This window comes from Cebus imitator, unplaced genomic scaffold (genome assembly GCF_001604975.1).
Source record: "Cebus imitator isolate Cc_AM_T3 unplaced genomic scaffold, Cebus_imitator-1.0 Scaffold445, whole genome shotgun sequence".
NCBI lineage: Eukaryota > Metazoa > Chordata > Mammalia > Primates > Cebidae > Cebus > Cebus imitator.
Window position 1 is genome coordinate 1,306,834 of NW_016107760.1, and position 13,721 is coordinate 1,320,554.

A 13,721-nucleotide genomic window follows, 5' to 3' on the forward strand; every position below is an offset into this window, starting at 1 on the left:
CCCGGCTAATTTTTGTATTTTTAGTAGAGATGGGGTTTCACTATGTTGGCCAGGCTGGTCTCAAACTCCTGACCTCAGGTGATCCGCCCGCCTCGGCCTCCCAAAGTGCTGGGATTACAGGAGTGAGCAACTGTGCCCGGCCTATAATTACTGATTCTTTTATTATTTATTTTCTGTCTCCCCTATCCCCACTAAGGCCGAATTCTTCATGAGGGCAAAGGGTATATTTTGTATCTCCATTGTATCTCCAGGACCTAGTACAGCACTTGACACAGAGAAGGTGCTCAATAAATATAGTATGGATGAATGGAGAGTGACTCCAAGTCTGGCTCTCCAATCTGATCCCTCTACAGAGCAAAGATCCATATATCCTAATGCCCCATAGGTACTCAAATTCAACAGATCTATATAACAGGACTCATTAACTTTTACTGCAAATGTAGTCTTTCCCCTGTATTTCACATCAACCACCACACTCCACCATACTATCAGTGGATTGATGACTAAATCCTGTAAATCCTACCTCAACATGTCTCATCTGCCTTTGACTCTTATATATTCTCTGTCACCTCATTACTTCAAGCCCTCATTTCTTATCTAGCTTATTGCAACTAGTCTTTTTATTGCCTTTGATAGTCTCACCAATCCATCTTCCACAGAACGTTTAAAAAGATGTTCCCCTGTCCTTACCAATTCCCTCTTAATACAAATCTAATTGTGTTACTTCCCTGCTTAAAACCCTTCCATGAACCTGATGCCTAAAAGATGAAATCCAACTCTTAAGATGAGTCCACATGATCTGTACTCCATTTGCATTTTTAGTCTCATCTCTTGCTGAATCCACATTAAATCCTAGTTCCATTGCTACAGAAACACTTTTACTAAATTAGAGTGTTTCTCTTGCCCACCTCCAGTGGTCTATACAGACTTATTTTAACCCAATGGTATTTGTTTCTGTGTATGTGTATCTTGATGTGTGTGTGCCTCCCTCTAGGTATGATGGGGTGAAATAAAAAGTAGCTTCTGATTTGAGGGGGTCTATGGTCAGGCCCTCTGTCTGTAATTTGTTGCTCTATATTTCTATTTACAAAGGTAGCACATAATGGCTTCACCAGCTGGCATCATGTATGTCACCACAATGATCCCCATTTTCCCTTCTCTCCTTTTTGCAATGAAGGGAGCCCACCAGCTGCTCCCAAGCTTCTATCCTTACCTTACTGATGAAGGCTCTCAGTGAGGCAAATACATGTTTCAGCGATACTTCAGATTGTCCATTTTTAAGAAAAGCAAGATGGATATCAAACACTTTTTTCATTAATGGGTTGTGGCCATCATTATTTAAAAGTTGGGTCTATAAAACATTAAAAAATATGGTTTATGCCTCACTGAGAATGAGAGAACTGATTTCACCAAAACCTGTTTATAAAAACCACTGTTTGGAAGTTTCAGGAAAATAAAAGGCTCTTACAAATAATTTCAAAATATTTGTGCCATCTTTCAACTTGGAAATCTCAAACAAATACTACATAAAGGACATGTAGAATACTTAATCCCAACATTTTAAACAGGTGCAATTTTTTTTCAATGCAACACAGCAATATATAGGACTACTATGGGAAGAGTATATTATTTTCTATTAACCTATACCACATTGCTTCTCAATTAAGAAATCAATAAATTAAAAGTGAATACAAGCCAATCAGCCTTTGTATTTCTTTGAGAGAGACCAAATATTGTAATGTATGAATGAATGAAAATACCAATTCTATTTTATAAGATTATGATCTAAATTTACTTTAAAAGTATGTTTAATATATGGTTAGCCATTCAAGACAAATTAAACCCTCTTTGAGTACAGGCAATTAACAGGTATCACAATTGAACAGACTATGTAAATTGTTTAAATGCTCCCTGCAAAGAAACAACAAATTGTAGAGAAATACCTATTAGTTTGTCAACTTTGTTTTAATCAGCAATGGTTAGTTTCTCCAGCCCTATCCTGCTATCCCTCAAGAAATTAACCAGTAGGTTACAACTTGGCGAGAAACAACAAAACCCAAAACAACAACAATCTAATGATAATACTGACAGCTGGAATCCCTGAATGGTGTTTGATTTTTCTGGCATTTTCCTTAATATATTTCGAAGCATGGTATAGTGGCTAGAATCATGCTCTCTCATAACTGGCCTAGATCTCAATCCTGATTCTGCCACTGCCCAGCTATGTGACATTAGCCTCCTGTGGGCCCCAGTTTCCTCATTTTCAAAAGGGAATGATAACAGTATCTACATCATAAGGTTATTATGAGGATTAACAGTGGGTTCATATTTGTATTTTTAAGTTATTGAGATATAACTTATATACCATAAAATTCACCAGATTCAGGTATACAATTAAATTACAGTTAGTAAATTCAGCAACAGAGTTGGATGATCACCACCATCTAATTTTAGAACATTTCCACTGTTTCAAAAAGATGACTCCCCTTTTTCATTCCCAGCCTTACAATGAAAAAGTGAGTTAATATTTGTAAAGCACTTAAGATAGTACCTGACACCTACCAAGAGATTATATAAATGTTTGTTAAATAAAGAAGAGGTATCAGAATAGGAGGAAGGAATACAATGTACACCATGAGATCTAATGGCTTTCTTATTTATTGGCATGATGAAAAATGGAGTTGTGTTGCATTTTAATATAGAATGAACCTAATACTTCATAAAGGGATCTGTAGCCTATTTATTAAAGGGATTCTACAGTCTATTTCATATTAGTATCTAATTCAGTTCTTCTTTATAAGCCTGTTTGAAAAGCACAGGCCAGGTTTCCATAGAAAATCTAGAGGGCCGAAGCAATTAACTCAATTACTTGGAGAAGAGGGAGAAAAGGGAAAAAAAAATCTGTATAACTGAAGTGAAAGCACACAAGATTTTTCACCTTTGAGTTCTTACATTATAGTCACATCATTTTTACTTTTCAAAGCACTCTCGCATCCATTATCCCATTTCCCTCTCCAATAATCCTACAAGATAATTGCTTTTACCTTCTTTTTAAAATCATAGCAGTAATGATTTGCACTGAGAAGCAAACATCTGAGAAAAAACACTAAGTGCCTGACTAGGGAAGCCAGCCAGACTGCCTGGACATCATCCACCCTGACAGGATACCTCATCACAACGGGTATTTGGGGAAACAGATCCAATCATATTTTGGGCTAAAAATTGCTGGCTATTTAAAGTATGGAAAACAAACTTCCCATTAAACACGAAAATCTAATAGAATTTAAGAGGTAGAATGGAGTTTAAGGGCAAATTAGTCCATTCCCTTTCCTTTATGGATGACACAAGTCAGTCTCAGTGATTTCCAGGATCACATGATAACCAAACTAGAACTGCCATCCACTTTTCCTGACTATTCATGTCAGCCTTTTTCACTGCACTACCACACATCTGACTAGGTAATTTCTGTATAATGTTTCTTTGCAACGGTACCAACTGAATTGTAACTATTCATTTTTACCTTGAAGCACTGAGTGAAAAATGATATGGTATCTAGTACTGTTAGGGAAACTTCAGTAGCTGTATTGCCTTCAAGAAGTGCCTGGTGGAAAATGTCTGCTTCAGTTGTTGTAGAACCTACGATTAAAAAAGTAAATTAAACTTTTCCCAACAGGAAGATGCACATAATAGTGTTGAATGACTTTCTACCCAAAGACTCAGAGAGAGACAAGCAAGAAGAAAGGGGGCTCAGCTGGGCACAGTGGCTCACACGCGTAATTCCAACACTTTGAGAGGCTGAGGCTGGTGGATCATGAGGTCAGGAGTTCGAGACCAGCATGGTCAGCATGGTGAAACTCTGTCTCTACTAGAAACACAAAAAATTAGCCAAGCATGGTGGCACACACCTGTAATCTCAGCTACTCGGGAGGCTGAGGCAGGAGAATTGCTTGAACCTGGGAGGTGAAGGTTGCAGTGAGCTGAGATTGTGCCACTGTTCTCCAGCCTGGGTGACAGCGTGAGACTCTTGTCTCAAAAAAAAAAAAGAAAGAAAAGAAAAAAACAAGAAAAAAAAAAAAAAGAAAGGGAGCTCACAGTGTCATACTGTATTTAATTCCTTAATCAAATATAGTCTAGGTTAATCAATTTCACTAGTTTTCATTATAGTTCTGTATCAACAGCTCTGTAGTACATAATTAGGTGCCCACCTCTTTGGAGACAAGGTTTCAGTGATGAACTCTGGCCATGTAACTAGGAAATAATGAGGGAGGCCTTTTAAGTCATGCCACTAATTATGTGGGTAAAAATGAGAAACCACTGAATAGAAATTCAGCTCCAGATACACAGTAGTGCCTTATGGTCAGACATTTTGGATTATGCCAATTATACAAGATTTGTTTCTAAATCAGAAGGAAAACAAGGTATCTTGGAGGCAACTGGAAGGAAGTAGGTTCATCATATTTTTACAAGAAGCTGATGGCTTTAAAACATGCAGATTTAAAGGTCCTGAGTCTATTAGCTCAGGGTCTAGCAGGACATTATCTTTTATTACTAGGTCTTACCACAAAGCCAGTTTTGCTGGCTTCCTTTTCTGAAACCTTCAGAGGACTGTGTGGAAACAAAACATTCTCACTCTTTGAGTTGTTATTAATATTTGTTTTTCATAGAATAGTTTCCATTTATATAATCCTCTAGCTTCCACAGTTGGGCAAGATTTCTCTTCTTGCCCTATTTGCCTTGTCAATACTTCAACCTGCCTGAAATACACCTTTGCCAAACTAGCATTTAGAGTTCACTGATTTCTGTAGTCAACTCAGCATGTTCATTCCCTAATCATTAAATGACCAAATGTAACTAAATAAATATTACACATACTATTATATTAAGATGTCAATATTTGCATTAAAGTTTAACAGTAGGAATGAAGAATACCCAATATAAAAATAAGAGAACAGCAAAAATTTCATGGGAAAAATTTAATTTTTTGACACTAAGAAGAAAACACCATGATCTAAAATTGTTGAAAAATCCATGTGTATTTTACCATTTTATAGTCATGTACAATGAAATTGATTATATATAAGTACATAGCAGAGAGGTGCAAACACATGTATGTATGGGAAGTCATTTCTAATCATATTGGCAATTTAAACCAGGACTTCTTTTCTTCATACATATTTAATGGATACAGGTGATATTTTGTTACATGCATAGAATGTGTAATGATCAAGTCAGGATATTTAGGGTGTCCATCACCTTAAGTTTTTATTATTTAAACCAGGACTTCTTTAGGGTCAAATGGGTACCCCACACACATTTTCACTTACTGTGATTAAGTGTGAATGAACTTTCTAGGCTACTAAGATGCTGAAGCCGAGCCTGCATTACTCCTGATCTGTTTCGGAGAGCAGGCATGGTTTGCGATTTTCGGTCTATTCCAAAGTGTTTTGACAGCCAGGCATCATGTACCCTAAAACAAATGTTAAAGTCAGGTAGTGGAGTGCTCTAATAACATATCTCAATGTAATAATCTTTTTAACTAAAAAATCATGAGGTTTCCACATAAACATAATAGTATACTCAAGGATTAAATGAAGTATCACTAGAAATTGGATGAAGTTTTAATGTATCTTTAAAATAGCATATGTGAATATAATTAAAGAATTTAGAAAGAGCTTCCACTTCCCTCTTTTTTCTCAAAAACATCAGAGATAAGTGGCTAACACTCCAAAAAGATTCAGTCTTTTCCAGGAGGTGAGGAAGGGCAAGAGTGGGAAGAAATAGCCAGAGGTTCACTAAGGGTTGAAATGAGAGGGGAAAATTCTAGCATCAGATGTTCAAAATGAGTGCCAATCAAATCTGTTTCTGTACTTTGTCTATTGCTAAGATTTACAAACTTTTGTTTTCCTTTAATGTTGTTTCCATTTAAAAAATTACAACATGGACTAAGGAAAAAGTAGTTTGTCTATCCTCTAGTAAACATAGTGGGATAGTTGACAGAAATCTTAGAGACTGAGGTTCATGGTAATGATGGCTGTACCAGCTCCAAGTTATGGGAAAAGATGGTGGAAATTGGAACCCTCACCACCCAAACTACCTATCCTTAGGACGTTCCAGAGACTCAGCAATAATCACCATCCACACAGCCTCTTAAAAGTGAAATATGTTTTAAACTATTTTTGAGGAGGTCCTTTAAAGACTAACTCCACCCCTAAAATATATCTCATTGAAATAAGCAAGTAATCTTCTTCACCTTAGAATCTCTCAAATATTTCCTTAAGTATTTATTTCACTAGGACTTATATGGCAAAAAGAGGAAATAGATAATATATCATTTATGTCCCAATCGCTGTTGGGGATTTCTGTTTACCTTAGTAATTGAGGTGAGTATTGATAGATTTCAGACAAAAGCACAGACCTTACAATTGTGCAGGTGCTTCCCCTGGATCTAGCCCCTTCTCCATTCCTTTAGAAAAGATAAGCAACTCACAAGGTAGAAACTCTGTATATCACTTTAATCATCACCCCTTGGGAAGCTGGAAAATGTAAAAGTTCCCATTCATTTAAACTTTCAGTTGGGACATGTTAACTAAATCACGGGTGTCTGAATGTTAACTCAAAATATATAACCTAGGTTTTACATGGCATGACTAAGATTGCTCTCTGTTGGAAGAGAAGGAAAAAGTAGAAATGACAGTGCTATGGCACTTACCTTGCTATATTTCTTTTCCCCATATATCTAAAGTGAAACAAGCATACTCTAGAAAGAAAAACAACAGCATGTTAGTAATGTATTAACATCCTCTACAATTTAACAATATTTTAAGTCATCTGTTACAAAGAATGGCCTATTTAAATCATATTATAATGATATGTGTTTTGCTATGCAGAAATACGTAGATAATTGTGGGCTTGCCATATTCTATCTTTCTACATTTATTTGCTACAATTACATCAACATGAAAAGCTTCATGTCTTCATATACAATTTTAATGACAGATTAAAAAAACCTGTCAATGCAAATCACCCTTTATGCTCTGTAACATATAATAGAAAAGGTCTCTATCAGTCATTTTTGTTTTTGACACAGGATCTCGCTCTGTCACCCACGCTGGAATGCAGTGGAATGGTCATGCGAGGCTCACTGCAGCACCAACCTCCCAGGCTCAAGTGATTCTCTCACCTCAGCCTCCCAAGTACCTGGAACCACAGGTGCACACCATCATGCCCAGCTAATGTTTTATTTTTTGTAGATAATAGATCCGGCTATGTTCCCCATGCTGGTCTCAAACTCCTGGGCTCAAGTGATCCTCCTGCCTCAGCTTCCCAAAGTGCTGGGATTATAGGCATGAGCCCACCAGCATAGTCATTAATATTAATATCTTTAAAAGTTTCTTCAGCACTAAAAATTGGGGCAATTTCTACATTTTTAATAATAGCATTAAAATACTTTACATTATAAAAAATTTCAAATGCGTACAAAAATAGGGAGAGGACCACAGTTAACTCCCACATACCCAATCAGCCCCCAGATTCAACAATGATTGAACTCATGGCTACTTTTGTTTGACCTCTGCCCTGAATAGGTCCCCTGATATCCCTCCACCCTCCCTACCTCCTGTGTTTCTAAAGCAAATCTCCAACATCAGATAGTTTCATTAGCAAATATTTCAGTACAGTTACAGTAGTTAAAAAAAATCTTAACTGCTGTTTATTCTCCAGACATTTTCTGCAAAAGTTTGTTAAGACTCTAATCCAAGGGTTATGTATTCATATGCTTTGTTTTTGTAGACATGCACATAGAAATCATGTATGTGTGTTGGGAATACTCTGAACCCCTCTATGGTGACTGAACAACCCCAAGCTTCTGGAAGAACTGGCAAAACCCAAGCTATCTGAAATAACAAGAAGTTGTTGATTTTTAACCTGTAAATTCTCCTAGAATTTGGTTTCTCCAAAATAAGTTATTTGCTTTGTGTTACTTGCTGTATTGATTATATTTGAGAAAATGAAGGATAATGTGAAATGTTGAGCTACAACTTGTAACTGTGGCTCTGCTGAACTGTTCTGGTAAAAACAGGAACTCTGTGAAAGGGACTAACCACATAGCTTGACTGTCGGAGATGACAGCTCATAATAGGCTTGTCATTGCAGAGAGCCTATAAACGGACGTGTAATAGAGAGGCTTATTACCTGGATTCTTTTCCCAGGAAAGGCATATTGATTAGGGCCCTGGAAAGGGAATGCGACCCTTATGGAGAGCCCATAAACGGACGCATGAGGGGCGCCTGTCTCTGTGGTTGAGATAAGGATGTAAAAGTCCTTCTTCTCCCACTGCTCCTCCAGCCTGCATGGAGGCCCCTCCTCTTGCAGTTTTTGTGAAGTCAGCCTGGCTGTCCTGTGTCAGATCCTGTTTCCCCTATAGTTGTGAGCCCAATATGTTCTTGCTGATAATCATAAGTTTATGTTTAACCTATATTCTTGCTAAGGTGTATGATTTCTATGCTGACACACAGAAAGTTATCTTTACATTGTTCTGCTTTTATAATACCATGTTGTGATTTTTGTGCGTAAGTTTTTGCTAATGTATTCTGTGTAATTATCACTGAAACTTTGTGTAACCTCGCTCCCCCTCCTCTATTGAAAGAGCACAATAAAAACTGAGGTTTTCAGGGGAATGTCAGACATCCACGGAACAGCATTATGTGGTGTCTCCCCTGGGCCCAGCTTTAAGGAAAACTTTTTCCTTCCCTCTCTTTTCTTTTTCACCGACTATTCAATCACTTTGAGAGATCTTAAACCCATGCTGATGTATTGGGAGCTGGTCTTGCCAATATATGTGTACTATTACAAAATTTCTTGCATTTCATTCTATGTCTAATTTTTCTTTTAGCTTCCAATAATCATATTAAAACAGCTCAGGATGAAACATAGGACAACTTCCCATCTCCAGACTAGGTTTTCCCCCAAGTGTCTTGTAATACGTACATACATATATATATGTATTCCATATATATGTGTATACATATATATGTATTCCATATATATGTGTATACATATATATGTATTCCATATATATGTGTATACATATATATGTGTACACACACACACACAGACACATTTCTACAGTGGGTAGAATTACTCAGCTCTACATAAAAGTATAAATTCTAAATTCCAATCATTTGCACTGCTCCACTAATCCAGCATCTTTTCTAAATGAATGATATAGGACAGCTGATATCACTTCTAGTTTTTCAGATCACAGAAAGCCTCTGGCTGGGCTGAAAAGATGGTTCATTATTAGCTAGAGTTTTCAGGAATATAGCAGGTATTCCACGTTCACATTTTGCTTCTATCTACAGGTAAAGAACCTATATGCCAGCTTCTATATTATCAAAATAATTTAACATTTTCTACATTATTAGCAAATAAGCTATTAAAAACAGAAAAAATGGTTAACAGTTAAATTCTCCCCAAATAAGGGGAAAGTTTATGAAGATAAATTAATATAACTTACTCTAAAAGTATAAGAATGTTTATGAGCTCCTGGGGAGACACTTTATTCCAGTAAGTTAAGAGAGTATCTGAAAATGAAATAAATAAAGTGTTAGATCTTGAAACAATTATAGCAAATAGCACAGTGAATCCTCAAGTCCCAGGTAGCTTCAAGGACTATCAACTCAAGGCCAATCTTGTTTCATCTATATTCTCCTCTCCCCTCCCACTGCCCAGCACATACACTGTATTCTTTTGAATTAATCCCAAATATATCATTTAATTGGTAATTATTTCAGCATCAATGATCCTTTTTATGTGCTTTGTGTATGTCCTTTTGGGTGGCTTATCTGAATCTTTGTATCATTTCTGAAGACAGAGGAAGGGAAGCTGTGTTTTTACTTTAGATCCAGTGTTTTTAATGAACTCCCTAAAATTTTATGCAAGATGGTGTGTTTATGTGCACTTTTCTGAGAAGGTCAAATGCCTTTGCCTGCTGCTCATAGGACACTGTGAATCAAAAAGTTTAAGCATTTTAAACTTTAGGCCGGGCGTGGTGGCTCACACCTGTAATCCCAGCACTTTGGGAGGCTGAGGTGGGCGGATCACTTGAGCTGAGGAGCTCGAGACCAGCCCGTACAACATGATGAAACACTGTCTCTACTACAAACATAAAAATTAGCTGGGCATGGTGGCAGGCACCTGTAATTCCAGCTACTCGGGAGGCTGAGGCAGGAGAATTGCTTGCACCTGGGAGGTAGAGGCTGCAGTGAGCCGAGACCTGCCACTGCACTCCAGCCTGGGCAACAGAGCAAGACTCCATCTCAATAAATAAATAAACTTTAGAAAAAGAGACACATAACTTTCCTTTTTCTCTTTGCCCTTGGATTATAACCTCTGATGTCCTATCTATCTATGGAACAACTACTTCAGACAGAAAAGTCTCTTAGATCTATCACATATACTTCTCTTTTCTACCCATTTCTTCCCCAACACACCTACTTACTGAGATTTCTTCTTAAAAAAAAAAAAAAAAAACAAACAAAAAAAACAGTGCCACCACTTGTCTTTCCATTCCTTTTTTATCCTCCTTTGATTGAGCTAATGTTGTCAGCAGATCCTCCTCTAACTGTAAAAATCGCATAGTTGTCACAAAAGCAGGCAAATGACTTAATTCCCAACTGAGCTGGAACCTCTCAATGATAAAGATGGAAGACGAGACAATGTTGGCTTTATGGAGGGGCAAGGAGGATGAGGGATGAGTGGAGGGTGACTTAGTTACTTCCAATTTTCCAATTGTTTTATAAGACGACGAATATTGCTAGATTTCAATGATTACAAAATGCTAATCATCAAGAATAAAACTGAAAATAGACTTAAAATTTGACTTGTTTTAAAACTTAGGTTGGACGCAGTGGCTCACGCCTGTAATCCCAGCAATTTGGGAAGCTGAGGAAGGCGGATCACGAGGTCAGGGGTTCGAGATCAGCCTGACCAACATGGTGAAACTCTCTCTCTACTAAAAATACAAAATTAGCCGGGTGTGGTGGTGCATGCCTTTAGTCCCAGCTACTCAGGAGGCTAAGGCAGGAGAATCACTTGAACTCGAGAGGCAGAAGTTGCAGTGAGCCGAGATCGCACCACTGCACTCCAGCTTAGGCGACAGAGCCACACTCCATCTCAAAAAAAAAAAAAACACAAAAAAAAATTAAGCTAGCAGTGACTTCTGGTCTCCCTATCTGCCATTGGGTGCCTTTCTACTCAGAGGAGATTGGGGTCTCCCAGAAGTCCCTGCGTCTCCAGCCTGCGTTCTAGGCTCCCCCAGAAGTCCCTGCGTTTCCAGGTCAAAGGGCAAGTTGCCACGCCACTGCCTGAGGGCGTTGGCTTCCGTCTCTTGTGGGTTAGTTCTTCCAACCGAAAAGTTGGTGCCTCCTTTCCAGCGAAAACCCGGGACTTTCCATCCAACTGTGAGCACCCATCCCCCTCGCCCCGTGTCCTAAGGCAACTTCGGAGAAGGTCTGTGAAAGGGGTAGAAGGGCTTGCCCTCACAGCGGCCTAGCTCCCATCAACAGCAAGTCTGCCATTTTCTTAACGCCACTGTTGTCGAGCGACAAGGTCATCCCTCCCATTTCCAAATCTGTGAACATGATGCAGGCAGGGAACGCGGGTGGAAGAGGGAGGAGAGGCGATAAGAAATCTTCAGGAAGAGAGTCATCACAGTTTAGCGTACGTGATTTGGAATGTGACCGTTTTAAAAAAACATGGCTGACGCTCAAAGAACTCCATGATAAAGAGCTGCGGCGTTTACAAGCAAAATTAACAAGTCTGAGGAAACAGCGATTGTCAGATGGGAGGTGGACGGGCTCCATAGCCAAAATTAAAGAGTTGACTGAACAGCAGAGAGTCCTGCAGGGCACCATTAATGACTTAAAAGACCGGTTAAAGGCCAAAACCTGTGACCGCTGTTCAATGAAAGAAACATACAAGCTTACGCTAGAGAAAGCCTATTATGAAATGCAACAACGAAATCTTTTCTTTATTGCTGAACTCACTAAAGAAAGAAATAAATTACAAAAAGAAAATAAAATGCTTCATAAAAGAATAAAAATATGTCATCAACAGTTTCAGACTTCTTCTGATTGTGATGACCTCTTTCCTGGTAGTCAAATGACTATGTCAGATTTTTCAGTCAGGGAGCCTACACAAGGAAGCCAGGAGCATGTGTCTATCAGATCGATACACCAATCACAAAGTAGACAGATGATACCTACAAGCACAAAGGAACTGCAACAAAGTTCAGAGTTTCCAGTTCCATCTTTTAGTCAAGACTCCTTTAAAGTGCCAGGGACCCCTTTTGCAAGAAGTACCCCTAAGGACACTAAGCGTGACACAGAAGACAGTGCCTTCCAGAAGTCACTGGCAAGCTCTATTTTAACATCTTCAGTTAGCTTTCAAAAGAGGTATGAATTTCAAGATTTTTTCAATCCTTGTGAAGACGAGGTTGGCCAGTCAAAAGGGACATTTCAAACAAAGGTCTCCTCCCAAAAAGTAACTCAGATTGCCATACCTTGGAACACTTTCACTGTTTCCTCAGAAGAATACCCAACTCATATATCTGAAACTTTACAGGAACATTTAGAGGATTATTCTATAACCTCAGTTGACCCTCGTACAAAGGAAAAGAAAATAATCCCTTTGAATCTCTTTCCTTTCGACTCTACTTTAAAATCTAGACCAAGAAGAAGAATGGATGCTATTCCTTATAACATTGAATTTGCAGTGAGAGATAGCTCTAACCAGATACCTTCCAGCGAACAGTCTGCTTTGGAGAATATTAGTGAATCTACACATGCAGAGTATGGTACCAATAAGCCTCAATGTGATACTGAGAGTGTCTTTTTGGGGTCTGCGCTAAAGAGAAAAGTGAAGACACAGTCACAAAGAAAGAGGAAGTAGCTTCCCGGTTTTCCCCATCTTCTCTCTTAAGGAAGCAACAATGTTTTACTTTTTCAACAGAACAGTCTTCCTGTCAATTCAGACTGTGTAACTGGTAACTCCTGACTCTTATTCCTTTTCTCACGATATAATAAACTAAGCAATAAGGCCTGAAAATGTTTGGCAAATGTTTCTAAGACTTTGAAATAGTAAATTTTTATCAGTTAATAAAATGCAGCTACAAGTAGAGAATGAAATTTATTCTTCAGAATCCATATAAAAGTGTAAAGATAGAACATATTTTCATTGGCATTAAAACTGCTACTGTGTATGACTCAATAAAAAAGAAAGTCAAGAGAGGACCTCAAGGGTGTGGACTTGAAAGAGATCGATATTTAAATGCATATAGAGTGACTAAAACAGAATATTTACCAGACAAGACAAAGTAACTAGAATATATCCATTGAGAAGGATCTAGAAGAAGACATTTCTTATTACAAAATATGACTTTACAGATATATGGCATGACTTAATACATATAAAGACAGAGATGTGACATAGACTGTATACTAGATATTGAAAATGTGCTTTTTTAAAATCAAAAAGCAAGAGCAGAGACTACAAAACCTAACTAAGACCAAATATTTGGCGCAGAGTATTGCCACTGAGCAAGCATGGTCAACATTTTCAAGAATAAGAAGAACTATCAAGTTCACAAGAAATAAAACAGTCATGGTTTTACCCATGATATAAAAACAAAAACAAAAAAGAAAACCAGAGCCTTGTCACTGGTT

General features: G+C 37.9%; 1 protein-coding gene across 1 annotated transcript in view; it reads right to left on the minus strand.

The window, feature by feature from the left end:
- DOCK11 (dedicator of cytokinesis 11) overlaps positions 1 to 13,721 on the minus strand; it is a 191,091-nt gene that overhangs the window by 39,582 nt on the left and 137,788 nt on the right. Inside the window, 5 exon segments of the mRNA XM_017511236.2 lie at positions 1,214 to 1,351; positions 3,521 to 3,636; positions 5,325 to 5,467; positions 6,710 to 6,757; positions 9,515 to 9,581. Coding sequence (XP_017366725.1) covers positions 1,214 to 1,351; positions 3,521 to 3,636; positions 5,325 to 5,467; positions 6,710 to 6,757; positions 9,515 to 9,581 — 512 coding nt within the window.